General features: G+C 33.3%; 5 protein-coding genes across 5 annotated transcripts; 2 read left to right on the top strand and 3 right to left on the bottom strand.

The window, feature by feature from the left end:
• Positions 1-2,836: 2,836 nt before the first annotated feature.
• Positions 2,837-8,277, bottom strand: LOTGIDRAFT_238660 (hypothetical protein; the record flags this gene model as incomplete). Its single annotated transcript, XM_009050856.1, has 12 exons — positions 8,142-8,277; positions 7,689-7,828; positions 6,991-7,097; positions 6,166-6,336; positions 5,654-5,765; positions 5,211-5,294; positions 4,975-5,012; positions 4,638-4,679; positions 4,223-4,361; positions 3,657-3,777; positions 3,284-3,421; positions 2,837-3,024 (listed from the first exon to the last, which is right to left on the bottom strand). Exons 2-12 carry the CDS (start codon positions 7,773-7,775, stop codon positions 2,837-2,839), a joined length of 1,227 nt encoding a protein of 408 aa, XP_009049104.1. The 5' UTR covers positions 7,776-7,828; positions 8,142-8,277.
• A 219-nt stretch (positions 8,278-8,496) lies between these two features.
• On the bottom strand, positions 8,497-10,102 carry LOTGIDRAFT_226017 (hypothetical protein). The gene has a single exon (XM_009050855.1). The coding sequence runs from the start codon at positions 10,096-10,098 to the stop codon at positions 8,545-8,547; it is 1,554 nt and encodes a 517-aa protein (XP_009049103.1). The 5' UTR covers positions 10,099-10,102; the 3' UTR covers positions 8,497-8,544.
• A 469-nt stretch (positions 10,103-10,571) lies between these two features.
• LOTGIDRAFT_173377 (hypothetical protein) lies at positions 10,572-12,232 on the top strand (the record flags this gene model as incomplete). The annotated part of the gene is made up of 3 exons (XM_009050854.1): positions 10,572-10,698; positions 11,485-11,585; positions 12,062-12,232. The coding sequence occupies 3 exons, from the start codon at positions 10,572-10,574 to the stop codon at positions 12,230-12,232; spliced, it is 399 nt and encodes a 132-aa protein (XP_009049102.1).
• Positions 12,233-17,737: 5,505 nt separating this feature from the next.
• Positions 17,738-18,566, bottom strand: LOTGIDRAFT_201006 (hypothetical protein; the record flags this gene model as incomplete). Its single annotated transcript, XM_009050853.1, has 1 exon — positions 17,738-18,566. A coding segment is annotated over exon 1 (636 nt), but the record flags the coding sequence as incomplete, so codon positions are not given.
• Positions 18,567-20,888: 2,322 nt separating this feature from the next.
• Positions 20,889-22,498, top strand: LOTGIDRAFT_173375 (hypothetical protein; the record flags this gene model as incomplete). Its single annotated transcript, XM_009050852.1, has 4 exons — positions 20,889-20,960; positions 21,451-22,030; positions 22,190-22,293; positions 22,466-22,498. 4 exons carry the CDS (start codon positions 20,889-20,891, stop codon positions 22,496-22,498), a joined length of 789 nt encoding a protein of 262 aa, XP_009049100.1.
• Between the last annotated feature and the right edge of the window lie 278 nt (positions 22,499-22,776).

The following is a 22,776-nucleotide window of genomic DNA, read 5'->3' as shown; positions in this document are numbered from 1 at the left end:
ATTCAATGTGTCGAATACGTACCTCCTTATAGATTTGCTGAATAAGCAAGGTTATAAATTTATATGCAAGTATTGTCTGAAAAGAAGTTTTAAATTGTGTAAAAACGTAAGAAAGTGTAAGAAAAGATAAGAAACAATAAATAAGATAGATACCTGTAGAGATTTAGATAAACTTGAAATAAAACTGCGAATTAGACATGTTTACTTTTTCTACTGTTTTTATAAAGTTAATGTTAGACGCGTCAAAACCTGTGGATTTTGTGCATAAATAAAAAAAAAACCCATTAAAATCCTAACTATAACAAAAAACCCTTAACCAAAAAAACTAAAAAAAACCAAAATTCAAAGCCTAAAGGTACAGATTCTCCTTGTGTTTGACCAATCGTACCTTAGACTCAGAAACAGGAATTTTTTTTTAGTATTATCAGTCATAGCCTAGCGTTTGCAGCTCACCGTTAAAATGTGAGCCTTCAAATCCATGTGTGTCCAGAATTATCTACGTTAGAATGTTAAAATGGCGACCCGTCATTTATTGACTCACTGTCATAATTATATAGAAAAGACATCTAGCTTGAGATATTTTTGAATGAGTAAAGATAACTTATTCAAGGTCACAAGACATTCACACTCCGACTCTAATTAGAAATCTCGACCACCATTTTCGACGTAATCAACCAAAATGGCGCCACATTCTAAAGCTGAAATCTACTGTGCTACTGTCCGTCTGCAAAACAGAAAAAAGACTTGCCCATCTGACTCTTCAGAAGCAATTTTTTGTTTCTCCATTGACACCTTTAAAAAAAAACCTTGAAATTTTAAAGCTATTCTGTCATTTTTATAACCAGCCATAAACACAAATATTGTTATTATAAACATAATAAAACACTTTTAGGAACATTGTAATTTTTATGGGTCATTTAAATGTTTTATTTTTTGAAGATAATTTGGTTTCCATGGCAACCATCTCTGATCTCTGAAAAATGTTACCGTTACTGATATATTTATTTACTTTTCCTGTTTTGATGGAATTTGATTTTTTGAATAGTTGTTACTACTAGTCCTCATAATCTATTCAATGAAATGAATGGAGTTTTACGTCCTACTTCTGCACTCCTACTTCCCCTCACTGAAATTTTAATAAAAAAAAAATTCACAAGGACGGTAACTTTGTATATTGTCGTGAAGAAACGCAAAGTTTTGAAGAAAAAAAGAAACCCAAATATTGGAATATATGCCAAGAAAATCCTGTGGAAATAATACAGGGACAAGGGCGATAACTCTTTTCGTTGCCATCGTAGAATACTCAAACTCCATCTGGCATTATGCAGAGTTGTAAAGGTATAAAAAGAGCAAACAGCTATCTTGAGTTGTTCTCCTTCATGCAGATTGCAAATGCGAGGTGTGTGCTGAAAGTGTGAAAGTTCTCTATCTAGTAAACAACACAGTCGCTATTGAATTAGTTTCGTTAGTCACATCAGAGTAGAAATGAAATAGTTTTCCGTGCTATGTTTCCATCAGATTGCAAACACAATGTCCAAAAGGTCTCCACTGTAAGTTACAGCTGTGCTCTGCAACAGGCAACAGGTTCAGCTCCACAGGATTGCCGACTAGGACACTGTTCATATATGTCAAAAAATCTCTGTTTGTTACCAAAAATGGATTATCACAAGTTCCACATTTGGGTATTACTGACGAATTAAAAAATAACCAGATTTAATAATAGGTTTAATATCAAAATATAGAATAAAAACAATATAATTAAATATAATACAACAATAGCCGTAAATAAAAAAAAAATGATACTGTACTGATAAAGGATATAACATAACATGGATTAATGTTAATATAAAGCACAACATAGAACATGATAAATAAAAGAACATAATACAGCAAGAAACACTATCAGTGCATAAATTGTACATAAGTAATTGTTTTAATGGAGGTTGAATTGTAAAGCAAAGATGTATGCACATTCAAGGATGATTCAACTAGTATATAGTTTCAACAATATAAAATATATAACAATTAATTAAAATTGATTGGCATGATAGCTGCTGATAGTTAAAAAAGTAAGACAAAATTATTGGTGGATTCAGTATTGCAATATCTAAATCAAATCCTTGACAAAACCTTACCAAACCAAAAAATTGACATCCTTAAATATTGTAGTCTGCAGACTGAGCATGAGGTAATTATGGAGGGGAAGAGTAAAATGTGTGATGATAATACACAACCACACAAAATATAATATAAGAAAATTTCAACAAGACAACAGATTTATAAAATATATAACAATGAAAAAAAAAGATTGGCAAGATAGCTGCCTAGAGTTAAAAAAGTAAGACACAATAATTGGTGGGTTCAGTATTGGAATATTTCATTGAATCCTTGACGAAAAATTGTAAAATCAAACCCATCCCAAATTTCTCAAATATCTATATCAAAACTGTAGTCTCTGCCACATTCACAAGCTAATTCTCATTCAGCAAGGGGAATAACTCATTACTTGATGAAAATTCATGACAGTCAAACCCATCCTAATGTACCAAATTATGTTATACTCTGTTGCATCAAAATCCAGTCGAAAGTAGCAACATTAGTATTACTCTACATGTATTGTGGGTATGGGAACAATGGTTTCATTTTGTGCCAACTCTTTCCACTCTTTGGCTAACTTGTCCATTTAACAATCGTTCAAAAGAATGCTAGTCATGATATAAACATCCAAAAATTTGATCCAATCCAAATGAATGACTATCATCAAAGATGGATGCCTCATTTGAGTAAGGCATAATTTGTGAGCTGTCAAATTTTCTCAAATGGCTGCCTAAAGCTGTTATAAATCAGATACAATAGGTGGGGAATTTTTCCTTGGTGATTTTCCAAGATGGCTGCCTGGTGGATGAAGTATTCTGATCTCTTCTTTGATTGGTTGAGAAGACAATATTTGAGTTAAGTTAACGTTTAAAGAATGTAAAGAAGATAAGTATTGTATTTCTTGTTTATCTTCTAAGTCTTTCATTTCTGCAAAAGAAAATAACGCTGCGAGTGTTTCTGCAAATGTCATACATTTATGCACCTGATTGAGTAACTGAAGATAAGCAACCAGGAGCATTAGCCTATGCTTTATAAATTTCCAACACTGGGCCTCGTTTTATTGTCCTATCCAAATGACTAGACGCTTCAGCCCTTCTGACCTGCATCACTGACAGCATATCTTGAGCTATGTTGGGAGTAAGTGAGCCACTGCAGCCCCCGAAATCAGTCCCACCAGTTAACTTACCTATTTTAGCTCGTGTATTTTCTGATTCTAACTGTATGTTCTGTACTGTTTTTAACTCACGTAGTTTTTGTTCATGTGATTGTTTTAAGGCATCTAATTTATGTTTATGGTCTTGTCTCATTTTATCTATTTCATTTTCTGTAAGAATCAGAATAAAATTTACCATTCCATGTCTCAAATATATTAAATATAAATTGATAGGATACATTTGTCAATTTGCATTACCAACCTCCAAGTCAAGGGAAAGTACTCCAAAATTTTTCTCATGGACTAAACCTATTACTGTAGAGTGTATATGCACAATTGGTAGTTTTAGTATGGTAAAGTATCACCAAACGCCAACATGGTATGATGAGCATAGTAGTGTACTTACTAAGATGGCTACGTGACTGCTGTTTCTTCAGTTTAAAATCTATTAATAGTTGTTCTTGTTGTTGTATTTCACCATCTAATCTTAATTTAGTACGAGATTCAATAGCATTATTCTGCATCTCCTGTCAAAAACAGTATAATACATGTATAAGAAAATAGACTGTAAATTCAGCAATTTGACTGGATTGTACAATACCTATATACAGCAAATAAGATCCCTTGATTATAACAGTTATACACTGTTATAATGTTTTTAGTCTCTCTGTCAAGGCCTCTGATTGGCTATATCTGCTAGCTTACAATCCAGTCAAATCAAAAACTGCTGTGATACAAGAAAACCATCTAATGATGTCAAGGCATTAGACAGAGTTTGTAATAGCTTGACATTGTGAAGATAGGGTCTAATAAGCTTCTGCGTTGTGAAAAAAAGTGATTCTTATAATCATTATTCAGTTCTGGATAGGATAATCTTTAAGGCTTTGCTGTGTTTCAAAACAAAATGATGTAATTAAAGAATAAAGGTCAAAACAAATTATTAAATCAATGTTAAAAAGGTAAATAATTTACCTGTAGCCTGTCACTAGAATGATATCCTCTAAATACAACTTTCTGTATGTTAAATCCTATTTTCTCAGCACGTTGTAATAACTGTGAATAACTTTTTAAATCACTAAGACTAGCTGTCTGATTAACAAACTGTTCAAAACTGTCAAAAATAAGAGAAGAATTTTAATTTACAATTATAATATGAAATTACAGCTGCACAGATCAGGTAAATATTTCATGTAGAATCTCTTTTTATACTTTGTTCAAAGGAGTGAAAATCTACATGATATAAAAACTGGAAGATTTTTATTTACAACTCCAAAATGGTCAACTGTGAATTAGACTTCAGGATCACTTTCTTTTCTATATAATTTGAATGATTTTTCATACAATTACTTAGAATATTGGCTATAAAATGCTCAGTTCCTTTACTTACTTCAATTTTCCGGCAAATGCAATAACATCAGAACATACTGCACTAAAAATTAACAATATAGCAACAAATTATTATCTTAAATAATGATACAGTGTAATCTGTAATCCGACATCTTTTTTTGGACCAGATTGATTTTCTTCTTAGGTTAGTTTAAAAACTCTGAGTGCTCTATACTACTTTAAATGAAGGTAAAAAAGTAAGCAATTTGCATATCTTTCACATTCTCCTAGCAATATTTATTCTTTGAACACTGCATGACACTACTCTTCATCTTTCAACATGGCCCAAAACATTTTACTTGTAACATTCTAATAGTTTTTATAATCAGTACACTTACTTCATCATATCAGCTATTGGATCATGACTGCTTTCTAACTGTAGAGAAAAATACATATATTTAAGTTGATGTAAACCAAATATTGACTTGATCAGCTCAATTGAGCTCATCTTAGAATTGCTCTGCTGGGTACACAAATCTTTACTTAAAAGTTCAATATTTAGGACAAAAATGTTATAAGGATAATATCTAAGCTGAATGGAGAATGAAAAGTAAGAATATATGAATAACCTTACCATTTTAATGATATCTTCTAATTCATAAAATAACATTAGTTTAACTATAATCATAGTATCATCTATAGTTCTTACTTCTCTTACCTACAAATATACATACAGAGATAGGGTTTTTATTACATGCAAAACTAGGGTCAAATAGGAAGCTGTAATTGTAATTCTAGAGTCAAACAGTTCAAATAGTGGCTAAGGATATCCAGATAGTAACAAGCAATTGCCAAGCAAATACACTTCAGTATATCAAGGCCCGTGACTCAGAAAAGATATGTCGAATAGCACTCATATATGAACTCATCCTACATATTGGGAATATAAAGCTACAAATGCAAATCTGAAAAAATTCTGTTGCATTTATCGAGTCGAGGAGCAACAACAAAATTTATCACCATTACAAAATATTCAAAAATAAAAAAAATATTTAAAAAATTAGACGCTGTACTTACATCATAATAGAAGTGACCAGGTATATTCTGTAACTGAGAGAAGACACTGCCTTTAGCTATCAATCTAGCTTTATTTTCAGGATCACTACCATGCCATTTAAACTCATGTAACCTAAAAATATTCAACAAAATTATAACAACGTACTACTTTCTAAGTTTGCCTTCTTATCTCAACTTCAAATTAGCATTTAAGTGAATCACAAAAGGATATGGTAGACCTAATCGACAAATTTTACTTCAGCTATCTGTACTACTGTTGATATATTTTATCAAATTGTAGATATGAGCTCTTCAATTTAAAAGGCAATAAAATTAAGCTCCATCAGCTTAGGAAAAGGAAAAGGAGTCTAATGGCAGACCATATCAGTGATTAGGGTAAAACATTACTATTCAACAGAAGGGACTTAAATGGTGTTAAAGTTTTGTTTACAACTATTGTGATGTTATTAGTGTAGTTCATTTTCATTTTTTAACATTTCAAATCCAATCAATGACTTTAATTGAAGACATACCACTCTTCAGCTTGAGGTACAAATAAACAGGGTCCTTGTATGATTCTCCTATCGACCCCACCTTCTTTCTGACGTTTATAGACAATTACAATATGGTTAGAGTCAACTTTGGTTGCTTTCTGTTTATATACTCGTTCATATACTTGTGGATTAGAGAATACTTCACATGGTCTGAAAGAGTAAAAAAAACATAAATGATCAAGTTGGATTTTTAAAGTCACACAAATGTTTAAACAAAACAAGAAAAAAAAATTCACAAAAATGACAAAAAAATGTGTATATTCTTCATAAAACTTTCCCAAATGTTTGGACACTTTGTTAATTGTATATCAATTGTATACAAAAAGCTTGAAATCTTCAGTATTATTTTTCTAATATATAAAAATCTTAAACTATAAATTAAATAATTATGCACAGTAAAGAGATAGAGCTATATAAATTTTTATTTAAAAAGTTTAAATAGGACTCAACTCTAGCTGTCAATATTCTTATCCGGATGAAAATCCAACAAATGCAACAAAAACATGTCGATTTGGACTTTTAATCTTTTCATGTGCTGTTATTTTTATTAATGGACATGGGCACATGCGGAGCACGCAATTGAATGAAAAATGAATCTGATTGGATGTTGACAATTTGTCTTGCAGGCGATAAAACTATCGGAGACAATTATCAAACTTGTTTGATATTATAAATCCTGTCTAGGACGCATTAATCAGGTTGTAGAAGTACAGGCACATGAGAGATTGTGCACACAACTTAAGAATGTTAAAAAGAATCTTATTTCGTCAAAAACCTGGTGAAAATTCTAAATTCTTATCTTACCCTTTTTTGTGTTTGATTGTACCATCTAATGTCTTTAATACCAAATATTCATTAGGCTCTGCTGTAAATTTTACTAACTGTTCAAATCTCTTACGATATAAAAACACCTACAAGTATGATTGAAATTTTAGTTTTGAAGTACTCCTTCTTCTGTCTGCTCTTTTAGACCAGTTCAGATCCTTGGATATTTTTAAGGGAAAGATGTGCCATTTTTTTTTACCAATCATGCCTTAGTCTCAGAAATAGGAATTTTTAAGCTTAACCAATCAGTAACAGTGTTCACAGCTCACTGTCGAAATTTGAGCATCAAATTCATATGTGTCCAGAATTATTTGCGTTTGAATGTTAAAATAACGACTTCTCAATTAAAGATACTCTGTGATATATATAGAAAAGACATATATAGAAATAGTGAGTAAAATTCCTAGTTTGAAATATTTTCAAAAGAATTATGCCATTTTCTTACATTTCTAGTATTTTTTAAGACTATTTACATAATTATATTCAACACTCAAATCAACCCCTAAAATGGCACAACTATCTCTTTAAGTTTGAAATCCTATAACTCTGTTCTTTTAACAAATAGAGTTGTCACTTTTGGCAAAAGAACTTCTTGTAGAACACCTAAAACATCAGGAAATTTGGGTTAATCTATTTCATGTCAAAATTAAAACATTAACACAGAAATGGATTTTTACCCTTTGAGGCCCAACAATAAGTTCACTTTGACCAAGGTGGTTATAAACTAAAGCTTGTTCTCCCTCTCTCACTGTCTTAAACTTCATCCTGCCCTAACAATATACCGTCTGTTCCTTGTCCCTAGAGTTTTTCACACAGTCTGAAAAAAGACAAGAAATATTTGCTTATCCATACATAAATTCAGTTTCCTTCAATTCCAAAATATTCCAAAATATTCGTAAATATACCTTGGAAGTCAGAAATTGAAATAGATTAAGCTTACGCTGCCGTCCTGGAAAATTTCCCTCATTGCACACTGCATAAATATAGTGAGAAAGATCCCTGATCATCCCTGCCTAATTAATGAGTAATCATAGCAGTAGCCTATGTATTTGTATAAATTTGTATTGAGGATTACAGGTAGCCTACACGCAGGCTCTTTCCAGTTACTGCTTTGTCTTTTTTGTACTCACCTCAATCATTCCTTATCGGTAGATAATGGCGGTTCTCTGAATAAATATGTTAATTGATAGAAGTAAAGAGGATCAGTGTTTAAAAATACTCTTTGATGTCATTATTTTATCAATAATCTAATTACCCGGAAGTCACGATCAAAAAAACAACAATATAGTCGTTATCATCAAGACTCATATCAAGGGAGGTAATTCAGCCCATATCAGACAACAGCTAAATACTTTTACCAGAAAGACACTATTAAAGTATGATAACTCTTCTCATTGACTTGATTTAATCGAAATCATCAAGCCTGAGGCTGTTTCAATTAAATTCAAATTACAATAAATATGCAATTTGTAAAAAAAAAGGTTGAAATTTTCATTACATTTTTTATTTTACAAATCTATGTCATTTTATTTTTTATGATATTGTTTTATTTTCTGATGGTAGTTGTGATGAGTTAGAGTTAGTTTTAGTAGTTGATGTTGAATGAGCAGCAGCAAAAATAACATCCATGGCACCTAAAACTTCCATGGACAATTTTATAAGTTCTAATTCCTTATCTACAGTTTTCTTTAAGCCAATCAATGCACTGTCTATAAAACTGTTTTGACCAATAGTTGACCAGTAAATGTCAATAATAATATTAGAAACATCCATCATAGTCACTGCAAATTCAGACTTTGTTAAATTATGACGCACGAAGTTTATCAACATACACAAAGATTTTGAGTCTTGTCCAGCTAATGCCGCTTTTATAGTTCCACGTCTCATCAACTCCTGCATTATTCCAACTGTCACCTCTGGATGTTTTCTTTGAACTTTCAACTGAAGCACCTCATCTAAAGCTTTGCTATGGTCAAATTTTTTCAAACTTCTGTCATACTTTGCTAAAATTTCTCTTTTTTTATGCTGCACTACTTGATCAGTTTTCTGAACAACGTATGTTTTTGCCTGTAACTGGTACTTGTAAGAATTTTTCTTCACTGGTTTCACAATTTTGGTCTCTGATTCTTTTCTTTTTTGCATAGATAAAAGTCCGTCTGCCATTCCAACAGCAACCATAGTATCGTCAGGGGCAACACTTAGACTCAATATGGAGCCAGGGTAATCCAAGGTATGAACAACTTGATAAGATGTGACATCATAAATTTTGACATGTCTATCCAGAGATCCAGACATGAATCTTTGATTGTTGCTACAAAAAGTCAAACTTGTGATTGCTTTATGATGATGACTTAAAGTAGTTAAGAGTCGTCCTCCAGCTAGAGCATCCCAAACATTTATATTGTTTCCTCCTGCAGTCATGAAAATTCCACCATTTGGAAACATTAAGACACTCTCAATGGGAAAACCATGATCTACTGTTAAGACACTTGCAGGCATCCTAGCGTCGAAAAGCCTGGCTTTATGATCGTAACAGCCTGTAAGAACAATGTCAGGACTTGCGTCGCTAACAGTACCAGTTCTGATATAATCCCCATGTTCTTTATAATTGATAATTTGTTTTTCACTTGACAAATCCCAAATTCTTGCTGTTTTGTCATCTGAACCAGACAAAACTCGAATATTATCTGACAAGAAACGGGCAACTTGAACTGAGCGATTATGACCACGGAAAGTTCTTAATGACGATTTACTGTTAACATCAAATACATTGATTATTCCTTCATCTCCGCCAGCTACAAGAAGTCTGCCATCTGAACGATAACAAGCACTGTGTGCTGCTTCTTTAAAACGACTGATGGTTCTTACAATCTGACAAGTTTGTGGACTATAAATTTGAATTCTGGCTGAACAGGTTACGGCCAGATAATTGGGAGATACTGGACAGAAGTTAATGTGTGTGATGGCACCATACTCTTTGACAGTTACTGGAACTGTCAAGTTGTTCCAATATGATACATCTCTCGTGGCCGTTTCTCCAACTCGTGGAAATGTTTTAGCTTGTGTTTTCTTGAAGGAGGCTGCCATCTTGGTAAACGCACGTGTTGTATGTAAGACTGGTTGATAGTTCTATATAGTCCGAAACTCAGACTGAAGAAAATTGTTATAGACGAGGAAAGAGAAAGGAAAAAATGACTACTGATTTGGATTCTTTTCCAAATCTATATATGAATGAATTAGATGATAAGCTATACAAACAAAATACCCGATAATGATATACATAAGGTATGAAGCCAAACACCAGAAACGGACTAGCTATTTATCAACATTTTTTCAGAGTTATACCCCTTTGCAATATGGCAGAAAAATAAGTAAATTTTAACTATAACAAATTTTTTACATTTATTAATAGAAATATCATGTCTTTATCTCAGTTGCAGTCAAACTTTCTAATAAAGGTGCATCAAGTGCTGACATTAACTGGCAGCTCTAGGAGTTCTATAAGTATAAGAAGCATAAGCAAAACCGAATCTGTACTTAAAAATAGGAGGCGAGAGAGAATGAGAGAAGAAAAGAACAGGCCATTTTCTCCTAAAGATCTAGGCAAAGATGAACTGTCAGCCAAAGCTGTTCATTGGAAAGAAAAAGAAGGGTTTAAATTATTACAAACAGCACTTGCAAAACATGGTGAGTTTTAGATCTTGTTACTCTCTGACTACACTGTTTTCGGAATTGAATTTTGACATTTTCATATGAATTGAAATATCAACTACAAAATACTACTGAGAGTCTTAACTAACTTAGATTGTCTTTGGATTGTCTTTGAATGGATGAAAATGTTAAACACTGACAATAATATTAAATGCAAAAATGATTTTACAGAGGTGAATTTTCATTCTGAAAAGTGGGCCATTTTCAAGTGAATTTTCTAAGAGGAAAGTGTGTCTATTTTAAATGTAATATCACTGAACCTCACATTTCTATGGACCTGAAGACATTCTAAGAAAAATGGCATACAATTGAAAATTTTATTTTGAATATTTATGAAATGAGAGAAAAAATTAAATTCAGAGTTCAATGTTAAATGTAGTACAAGAATATTTCTAAGTAACAGACATTGGTGATCAAATTAAATTCAAACACCTGAAAAAGGCCACCCTCACCCTCCCAGCAATAAGCTCAGCATTGAATTTTCTTCTTTCATTTCACAAAATGATTTTTCCATTGCATGCCATAATCTTAGAATGACTTCTATAGGTCTATTGAAAATAGCTATTAAAAGATGTTGCTGCCCAAAGATTCTTTCTTCTCCTGCCTTGGATTCGTACAAGGCTGTGATTTTGTGAATGTAGAAGTCAGTTATTGTATGGAGTGAATAAAACCATTTTCTATGGAAATTTTCTGGCAGTCTAAATTTTGAGGGTAATTATCATATTTTTGAAATCATTCATTTGTTATTGTGTATAATTTCAGTGGCTCATCCACCAGGAAAAATAGATAAGTCAACTAATAGATTCAAAATTATACCTGAAATGGTTCCAGAATTTATTGTACCTGATTTGACTGATTTTAAGGTGAGCTATTACTGATCTTGTTACAGTTCATCTTGCTTCATTTACTGAAGTCTGGTTTAGAAAGTTTAAAGGGAGAGATTCGCCATTTGCGGGGGTTGATTGTCTGTTTTGGTGAGGATCTGTCAGATATCAATACACTATAAATACAATTAACTGAAAAATAATAATCACAAAATATCCTGGTCCATTGATATGAAAGCTTAAGCCTACACAAATAAAACTAAAACATGAACTCTGTGTTAAACTGAAAAGTTTAAATGTCCCTACACACACCTCTTTAAACAAATGTTCAGTAGGAACGCAGGCTGAAAATAGGCCAGTGGTCTGAAGATCGCATAGCGTGCAACTCTGAGTAACAACATGATTCTAGTATCTAGCTCTGTTTTAATATTTCTAAATACATTTTATACAACCAAAAATTCATCAAGTATTCATTTACTTTTAATATACAACCATGTTTTTCTGTTTCATTTCAGCTTAAACCATATATCTCCTATCGTTCTGAATCAGTGAAACAAGACAAAATAACAGCCAAGAAATTGTTCCATTTATGCTATGCTGATAAGGTAAAGGAAATTAAAGAACAGAAAGCCAGATCACAAGCAGAAGAGACACAGTTACAAAATGAAGATCCTAAAGTGAAGTGAACATTTTTAATATTAGGACTGTGTGTAAAATTTGCTTTTATGTGGAACCAATTATTTTAAGAGACACTGAGTTTCATGGATGATTTAGAATTTTCTATGGAACATGAATATTGCATTTGTGACCAATGATACCTACAAAATGTGACCTACACATATATGGATGATTGAACGAACACTAATAATGTTTGAAATTTTTTGAAACAACACTTTGTTGAGGTAGTTTGTAGATAAAAACTAGCTGTATGTTATAAACATTGAGTATATTGGTAATTATTTAACATGTATTGCCTACCTCCTTGAATTTCTGCAATTTGACTACTATACAAATAGAAATATAAAAACAGCACTTGAATCGTAATGTTACTCAGAGTTTCACGCAATGCGATCTTCAGTCTGCATCCCTACTATAGAACAAGTAGAACTTATTCTCATGTTTACATTTTGAGATGAGTTTAGAACGTTTGTTTAAAGAAGTAGGCTAAGGGGCATTAATGATGGAAAGTTTTTCGTTTACACACAGGTTACATAGTTTTATATATTTATATTTGTGGGTTGTCTTCAAATGTCTTTAAATCGACTAATCATACCTCAGTCTCAGAAAAGGAATTATTTTTGCTAAGCTTATTATTTATAGTGTTCTCAACTCACCATCAAAATACTAGCCCGATTTATCCACGTTCGAAAGTTCTAATGACGACCCATTCTTTGAGTGAGACACTGTCATATATGGAGAAGAAATATAAATATAAAGTGAAATTCCTTGTTTGAGATATTTTTGAACGATTTATGTGATTTTGTACATTTCTAGTGCTTTTGAAGAAAAAGAAATTCACATGTAATCAACCCCCCAAAATGGTGAACCATGGCCTAAATGAAACAAATCTTTTTTTATCAATCATTTAATTCATATCACAGAAAACTTTGTCAAATCAAATTAAAACTGGAATGATCAACAAATAAATAATAACAATCAGAATAATAAATACTTCACACAATTTTTACAATCCAACTTTAATATTGCTTCCAATTTAATTTGGCTCTTTCAATAATGCTGCTTACAGAAAACTGTTCTGATATTGAAGTTTTCATCATCTAAAAATCAAGTATAAAATTTAGATTGAATTCAATTTAGTTATTTGATTCTATTAAAAATATTTTTGAATACTAAAACTATATCGCAAGTAGCCTTTAACATAGTAATAATATATTCAATTTAGTATTTAGTATTATATTTAATTGGCTATTAAAATAGTTTCAAAATAGTATTATATTTATTTATTACATTCAATTTAATTATTTAGTTCATACGATTTTGTACATTTTGATATACATGACTGAAGTCTTTATAACCAATGCACATGCAAGACATCAGGAAGAGTCCATTATTCTCAAAGGTAGCATGGTCTGATAACAATTGGCTTGACATGCACAATTTCAATTAACACTCATCCTACCCAAAGACGTAATAGACTTTTTCATGTTTATATTTTGAAATACATGAAAGCTCAACAATATCATCTTAATTTTCAATCACTTAAGATTCTGAATTAAAAGATGATAAATAATTCTAGAATTTAAACTCAAATCAATTAAGTACAAAAGTTAAAACAAGTTTATCATTTTGTTCATATATTCTAGGCAATCTTAAGGTCCTCTTAAGATACCAATATTGAAAATTAAAATGATTTCTATAATACAATATAAAAATATATAATATCACAGATAGTTGTTTCAATCTCAATTTTTCTAAGTAATTAATCAATAACAGTAACATTTCTGTGATACAATAAAAACAATTCTATATGACATCATATTGATATTGCCTTATGTCTTACCAAAAGTAAGTAAATTTTTACAATAATTCTTAAATTGTAATCAAAAGGTAATGCTATTACATATTTACGTAAATATTTCATATAAGTTGCATGTTTTATTATATTAGGAAGATTATAAGCCTACTCGATGTTTTGTAAGGATACTTAAAATTCAGAGTTTGGAACAGATCATTCTTTACATATTTTCTCATGGTGCAGGCACAAGAATGATCTTGGTTGGTGATTTTTGTCGCTGACTAGGCTTCAGTGTTGTTGAGAGTTTCACCGACCAACGTCACATTTGGAGACAAAAATCTCCAGTCGGTTGCTTGATAATCATATGCAGATCATAATCTGATTGGATGATGACGCAGACAATAAAATATTAACAAATATTAATTTTGATATAAATCCTGTCAGCAATGCGATAACCTTGTCATGGAAGCGCAGACACACACAAGATTTTAAGACTCAAGTCGGTGACAGCGACCAAGACTGTTTATGTGCCTGCACTCTTATAGAGCATGTACTCTTCAAATGAGATACCTAATTGACAAACGAACAGAGTTGCATCAGGTGTATTAAAAGAGTGAGTAACCCCAGCTCATCAGAAAAAACTGCTACAATAACGTTTGTAATATAGCTAATTCTAGAAAAATTTCATTTATGTTGATTTATGAACTAGAGGGTTACTGAATACCATATAAAACTATATAAAAATAGCCATTTTGTCCTCTAACACTCATTTGATGAAATTTTGATGAAATTCAATTATGAATGTACACGTGAAATAAATTCAAAAGAACAGCCCTATTTTAACCTTTAAAAGATTGTTATGAGGTTTTCTTACTATTTTATGTTCTAGGAGACACTGATAGCATCAAAATGCACTAACTAGACCTCATGATGCCAATACCACAAAAGTTGCTAAGGGCCTGTGCAATAGATAGACCAGACCACACCTACTTTTAGTTGAATTCCAAGACCAACAGAAATCTGACTGAAATTTGAAATTGGTGCTTATTGATGCTATAATTGTCCCAAATAGACATAACAAATTCAAAAACTTCTTTCCAATCCTTTCAATATTCACACAGTATTCTTATCCTTTTTGAAGTTCCATATTTTGTTTGATCACTGCCACATTCTGTTTGTCTCTTTCATGCCTCAGTCTTAAATTTTCTAGATCTATCACATCCATTTCTGAGGATTTAGTTTTAGGGGACTCGAGCAAGTGACTGCCCATTGGAATCTGACCTGAAACTTCGTAGGAATTATAACCATTGGGATTAGGTTTGACACTTGGCTTTGGAATTGTCTTTGAGTATTCAACAGCCTGAAAGTAAAATTATATATACCAACATTGTCAAGAAATGTCTAGAATCTTAACACTTGCTTTATCAGCTATTTTTACTCAATTGTAGTAGCTCCAGGTGTATGATTTTAATTCTGAAAAGATAATTCTGATTTATTCTTATACAAAAGTTCAAATAGGATACCTACCAATTGTCTTTTGCTAATCATATCATCTGTAGGTTCTTGTTTTCTAGGATAACTAGGTGGGCGTTTATGTACAGTCTGTTTCTTATTTCTTTCATTTACCATTCTAGCATAATCTGCTTGGCGCTGAAACTTTTCAATCTAAGGAAATAAAATAAGAACAATTGATGCACTTAATGCAACATGACACTGTTTACTAATAAGAAAAAGATAGATAGAAAAACAACCTTTTTACAAGGATTACAATTATGGTTTTGGCCTACAAGATCCGGTTTACCAGCTGGTCAATGACCAAACCACTTTCCTGGATTTTCCGTTTATATTTACAAAAAGGCTCATAAACAATGCACAGAATTGTACATGTTCTTCTTCGATATTTGCACATTTCAGATGACATTTGTGCTCTTTACTGTCTCGTAGACAAGCTGTAGCCATTTCTCATCTGATGACAAATTGCAGTGGAGCAACATGTCCAGCATGTGCAAGGAATGGCTTCATGTAGGCCATACTTTCAGCTCTGCTGACAATAAATCTTGTTGTCCAAACTAACCTTTTCTTTATGTGTTGTACTATCTATATCAGGACCAAGGCTACCTAGTCTAACTTCTTTCTGCATCTTACGATAATCTTTTAAATTATATATCTTATACCAAGGTTCTTCATTCTTCTTCTCTTTCTGTCTTCTGTATTGTACCACATAACTATCTTCTGGATTGATGGGCTTTGTTGGACTACTACCACTACTGGTAGGAATGGGTGGTATGACCTTATAAGGACTGGATACTGGTCGTCCATCTGGTAAATTTACAGGCTGGGAGTAGTCCAAATATTCTGGTGCCGATTCATAATCTCTTGATGAAGGATAATCTTGTCTTTGATCTGGATAATACTGCTGAATATAAAAGAAAAATATTAATGTTGGAACCCATCATAAAAATCAATTCATGGCATATCTTTTCCCTAAAAAATGTTGCTTTAAGATTAACTTATACTTTTTGGGCTTTTGGCAAATTGTTTTGGAAATGAAGTTTTGTATGGTGCAATGAAAAAGCCAAAAATGAACAGAGTTCACAGTACTTGTTACTGGTAAAAAAAGGTAGAAAAAAGGTCATCTAAATGATCTTGGTTAAAACAGTTTGTAGTTACCTCATAATCATAGCCATCATACTCTTGTTGGTAACCTGATCCAAGAGCTCCATAATCTGTAGATATATCATAAGGCGCTCCAACTGGATTTCCATAATCTTCAAATGCTTGTTGTTGGGAGTACAGGTTGGTTGATCCTGACTGAGGTGGTGATAATAACTTAAGGTTCACATCTACACTGATTCTTTGACCATCTTCAGTAACCAATTCACGAGAAATGGGTTCCAGTGACAAAGGTTTACGCAGTGGTGAATGGATAAACCCAGCTGGAGGAAGACTGTGGTTGGCTGGATCAAGTGGCTTTCTATTGGCAATTGGCAATCCACCGTCACTGGGAAATTTTGTGAGTTTTCCTTGCTTCTTTGGACCTTTTTTGTATGACAAATTGCTTGCCTTTTTTGCCCACAGTTCTTCAGCTGTAGTCTGTTTTTGGTTGAGTTGTGGTGAAGAAGCATAGCGTTCATCTGGTTTGCTGTTACTTACTGGAGCAGAATTGGGTTGTTTTTTCTTAGGCTTCAATTTTGGTTTGATGAACCTGTTCTCTAGTTTCATTCCTTCCTCCTTTTTAATCTGTTGTATCTCTTTATAGCTCTTCTTTGCAACTCTGCCATAATTCTTTCTATTATTTTCTATGTAGTCTACCTTGGGCTGTTCGTTTCTTGAGGATTCTTTTTGAGGAGATAAAGTACCCTCATTTGTTGGAGTTGTATCATCATCATAGATATTTTGATCATCTTCATCATAGCCCTGATCTTGATATGAATCATAAGAATAGCGATCTTGAGAAGCTCTACCATAGGGCACACCTGCCGCTGGTTGTGATCTTGGATCTTGGTTCATATAAGGGTGTGTTATTGGATCTTGGTTCATAACATGCTGTATTCTTGGATCTTGGTTCATCACAGGTTGTGATCTTTGATCTTGATTCGTAGCAGGATATGATCTGGGATCTTGGTTCACAACAGGATGTGATCTGGGATATTGATTCATAACATGCTGTGATCTAGGATCTTGGTTCACCACAGGATGTGATCTGGGATCTTGATTCATAACATGCTGTGATCTAGGATCTTGGTTCATAACATGATGTGATCTGGGATCTTGGTTCATAACGTGATGTGATCTGGGATCTTGGTTCACAACAGGATGCGCTCTCGGATCTTGGTTCACAACAGGATATGCTCTGGGATCTTGATTCATGTTCTGTAATCTGGGATCTTCATATTCATCATATTGATTAAATTGATGTTCTTGTCTTGGATACTGATTTATGTTAGGATTTGATCTTGAGTCTTGGTTGTTCATGGGCTTTGACCTGGGATCTTTAAAGAATTGTTCAGAGGGTGGGTGTATGCCTTGTTGGTTGTTTCTGTGTAGGTCATAATCATTTTCATTCTCTTGATAACCAGCAATGCCGACTCTGTAAGCTGGTGTTTGTGATGGGTGCTCACTGACAGGACCATATCTAAGATCTGGACTTTCTTGTATCTGATGATATGACTTGGCTTGTTGAGGCATGGGTTGCATGTACATATCACCCTGAGCATAATAGGATTCCTGACTTTCCTGTTGTTGAGGAAATCTTGGTTGGACACTTGGCTGTCGTGTTGGTGTTTGATCATTGTGCTGGTGATATCCTTGTTGATAATCATCCTGATACTGTTCCTCCCATGGTTCAACCATTGGATGGTGTTGATAAGAATTTGGTTGTTGAGCTCTTTGCTGCTGCTTCAATGGACTTTGATTAGGATGAATTCCTTGCTTTGAACCTCCATTGTGTGGATTGTAGAGATCTAAGGAGTCTTTGACAAAATTATTGTGAGGTGTGTCTTCAACATCTAATGAATCTCTTGCAAACTCTTCATCACTGTCTACTGGTAATGTTAATTTGGGAACACTCAGATCAGAGACTCTCTTTGTATTTTCTCCAATCCTTGTTATAAGATTCACCTGATAATTTGTTTCCCTTTCCAGTTCATCTTCATCATCAGGATCATACGAAGGTCCTGTGGGCAGTCTATGACCTAATCCTGGAGCTCTCTCTGGTAACTGACGAGGAGCAACAGTAAGTTCTGAAGGTTGACTCATTGCTGATCTTGTAGACTCAGATGGTTTCAGAACATACTGTCTACTGTTGTTGACTCTAGGATTGGACTCTGATTCATCAACATCCTCATATCTGTTTGAGTCAACATATTCAAGAGAATCCTCATAATGGACTCGACGACTCCCCTTACTCCCTTTCATGGGACTGACACTTTCTGGTGGTTCTGCAGGGACCTGCAAGTTCCTGTGTGTATCCTGATCATCACCATAATCATCCACTCGACTGCTGACAAACCTATACTCTTCTTCTTCAGCTTGTGTGAAAGTTGGTGACTCAATGTACACACGTTGATTTGGAGTCTTCTTACTGGTCATGCTTGTTTGACTAGTTGCTTTTATTGCTTTCTGATTTGTACCCTTTGTATCTGATCCTAAATCTACTCTAGACCTATTTGCCTCTAAACCACTAAAACTACTCACTGGTTCTGTACTATGCACTCCTTTCACATTAGACCAGGAATCCTTGGCGTCTAAACTATCAACGCTATAATTACTAATCTTTTGTGTTGGCCTTAATGACTCTTCTGATTCAAACTGAAGAGCATTATATGAAGTTTGGAGATGTGGAGAACCTTCACCTGAGTATCTGTGCTGATAATCAGAGGGTTCTGCTAAATAATTATTGTATGTTATAGCCTCTGAAGAGTTATTATTAGTATCAACCTTGGTTTTTCTTGAATTTACTCCCGTGCTTCTTTCATCCACAAGGGGTACTTGAGAGTTCGAAATATTCTTACGAGGACTGTAAGAATCAAAATTTGCCTCCTGCTCTGCTGTAGGCTTGATGCCAACTGCTCTTAATAATGCTGGATTAACTACGGAAAATACCTTACTACCACTGGGATGTCTGCTTTTAGCGCCACTTTTCTTATCTAAATCAGTCTCTTCTAATTCTGGATTTGGTAGGCCAACATATCTTCCATCATATTTATTAGCATTTTCTGAATTGTTTTGGTTTTTGTTCCTTTGACCTACATTTTTGGACAGAAACCTACTTTGTTTTAAGGATTCTTCAGTTTTATCTCTGAGAAGTCTCAGAAGATCTGAATTTTGCGTAACTATTCTACCCTGTTTCTCGGTTTTATTATCACTCATCTCCTGAACCACTTTGTTACTGCCATTTCAATGCTTCATAATATGAACTGAAAAGATAAACAGGAGACAGATATTATATTTACAATGGATAAGCTAATCACTCCTAAGAATTATAAATTTATTTTCCTATCAATCAAAAACTGTTTGAAAGTGTCATCACGTCTCAAGACATGCCGTCATTGGCAGCAGTGATGATGTCATATATATTAGTAGCCATGTTATTTATAATGGTTTGGAAGAGGCAATCTTATAATTTTAGTTTATATTGAACAGAGCAGGTCCCAGGGAAAGCAGATAATCATAAAAAAAGGTTGAAATTGAGCTTTTATCAGCACTAATTTAGGACTGACCATGATCTTTTAAAAATGGATTATGGGACATGCCTTTCAAATGGTCATATGTCAAGTGTTGGATCAATTCAGACACAGAGAGACTCAGAAGACGTGGAGTGGAGTAGACCTAATAAATAAGTCTTACTACAGTCTACCTTACGTCTTAACTTAGTGCGCTTCTTCCCTGAACCAAAAATGACAAAAAAGCCTACAAAATTGGACTGAAATACACGAAAGAGTACAATATATAAAAGGGTAGTGTGTTGTATAATGGAAATTGTTTTAAAAAGACTGAGGATCTAAATCTAGGCCTATATGAACGTCGCTTTTTGTATCAAATATGTTTACCTTAACACGACGCCATACATCCCTCAAATCCCGAATTGTTTACGTTGTCTCGGCAACATTCAGGTCGTTTCGTATATGTTTATCTGGCCATATGAAATCATTCTTCCGAATAACTACTTAGCATTAAAACAATTTATGTGGAAGCATAGTGAATTCTTTCAATCGAAATATTGTATTCTAATTACCCTAATTGAGGAGTTTTATAAGTATAACTAGTGTTTTTTTTACGAAACGTCTTAAATGCAGATCGAAATTAATTGACGAAATGGCTTCTTTCTCAGCCAATCATATTGCACTTTCATTGTTTACATCAAGATGGCGGAAGAAAATGACGAATATTTTCAGCTTTTGGAAGAAATTGACATTAATCAGTTAATGCTTTTGCAGGTACTTATAAATTTCGTAAACATGTATCGGTATGCTTAAAATAATAATGTCAAAAGTTTTCGCGATTATTAGAAGTGGGCAAACATTACTCTTGCTCTTGATATTTTTTGAAAATAAACTTATCTTGTCGCAGCTTGTTTTTGATTTCTAAATCGGGTTTCCTTCTGTCATTGTCAGTGATTCAGGTCGTTGGGACTGATAAGGAAAAATAATTGAAGATCCCGTGTTAGCCAGCAGGTTGTGCACATATGATCCTTCAACAGTTGGAAAAGTAGTAAATGCCACTGTCCTGACTCCTGGCCAATTTTTTCTCATTTCACACTGCATGGCATTGGTGACTTCATCAGCCCATTTGGTGCAGAAAAAGGAAAACTCTGTTCATTTCATTCCAGTTTGTCTCAGCAGTTATTGGCAAATAAGGATAAGTCGATACCAGTAACCAAAAATATATTGTTCATTACTACTAAGCCTTATATGAATTTATTTTTAGGCTTACATCAGAGGAACACTAACAAGAAGATGGCTGACAGACCTCAGACTTGAATACCAAAAAATTTGTCAAGAAATTGAAAGAAAAGATCTCAATGTAGAATGGCCATCAGAACAACCTTGTTTGCCAAAGATATCCAGCAAAAGACACAGAAAATCACAGAAAAGTTCAGAAAAATCCAAAGACATAAAATTTTCTGTTGAAATTCAGACTGATTTTGAAAACTTCTCTGAACCTAAAGACAATCCTTTAAATTCAGTTAGTGCACGAGGAACTGGAACTGTATCTGATCCTGTGGTCATTAATGATTCAGTGTTAGATGTCTGTAATCAAACAGACCGAGAACAGGACAGGCTGGACTCTTTGGACAGTATTCCAGTTAGAGACTCAGACTCACAGAGTCAAGCAGTACCAAGAGAACATTTGAGCATAGAAGAGACTTCTGATAAAGAAGAAAATTCGTTGGTGCCAAATTATGGAGAAACAAATGCAAAAGAAATACACAAAACAGATGCCAGTAACTCAGTTTTGTGTGATGTCACATCAGTTTGGGATGCTGAATTGTCATCATTTGCTACAGGTAATTATCGATTTAAAACCATCTTGCCATTAGGTCTTTCTTTATATCTTAAACACACCTATGTACATTTTGATATGATCCATTAGCAATCTTCTGTGATGCTCAAAAAATGAGGTAGGTTGCGTTTATATGGAGACATTAACATTTTTTGTATTTCAGAAGAGATCAGATTGCCAACAGAGAAGAGTGAACTAAAAGAATTGAGAAAGAATCTAGCTATGGAATTATTATGGATACAACAAGCTATTCAAAGTAGAAAGAATGTAAGTACCAAAAGTGCTGGTAATCATATGTTATTGATTGATTATTGACAAGCCTGTTAAATTGGTTTGTGTCTGACAATCCTTACAACAATATTAATCCACAAAACACTGAATTCTTTGATCAAGAATATGATTTGATTTCTTTAATAGAATTGTCTCTTTTTTGTTTCAGTACTTAAGACTAAAAAATCAGATGGGATCCTGAAGATATAAGGAAAAGTACTGATTCAAAAGAGAACCTTGTGAAATGAAATGAATGGAGTTTTACATCCTACTCTTCTGTACCTTATTTGGCTAATGAAGACGAGAGAGGAGCTTGGAGCCAGGGCCATGACTTATAACCTATAATTTGGTCAATGACATAATGTTGTATTTTGTTTAACTATAAAACACTATATAAAGTTTCTATTTATTATCATTATGTATCATTTACATACAACAAATAACATTTTATGTCATTAAAAAACGTTTCATTGCTGTCTT

Source organism: Lottia gigantea (assembly GCF_000327385.1).
Source record: "Lottia gigantea unplaced genomic scaffold LOTGIsca_157, whole genome shotgun sequence".
Classification (NCBI taxonomy): domain Eukaryota; kingdom Metazoa; phylum Mollusca; class Gastropoda; family Lottiidae; genus Lottia; species Lottia gigantea.
Note: the sequence above shows the minus strand (reverse complement) of the source record. Positions and strands in the feature narration are given on the sequence as shown.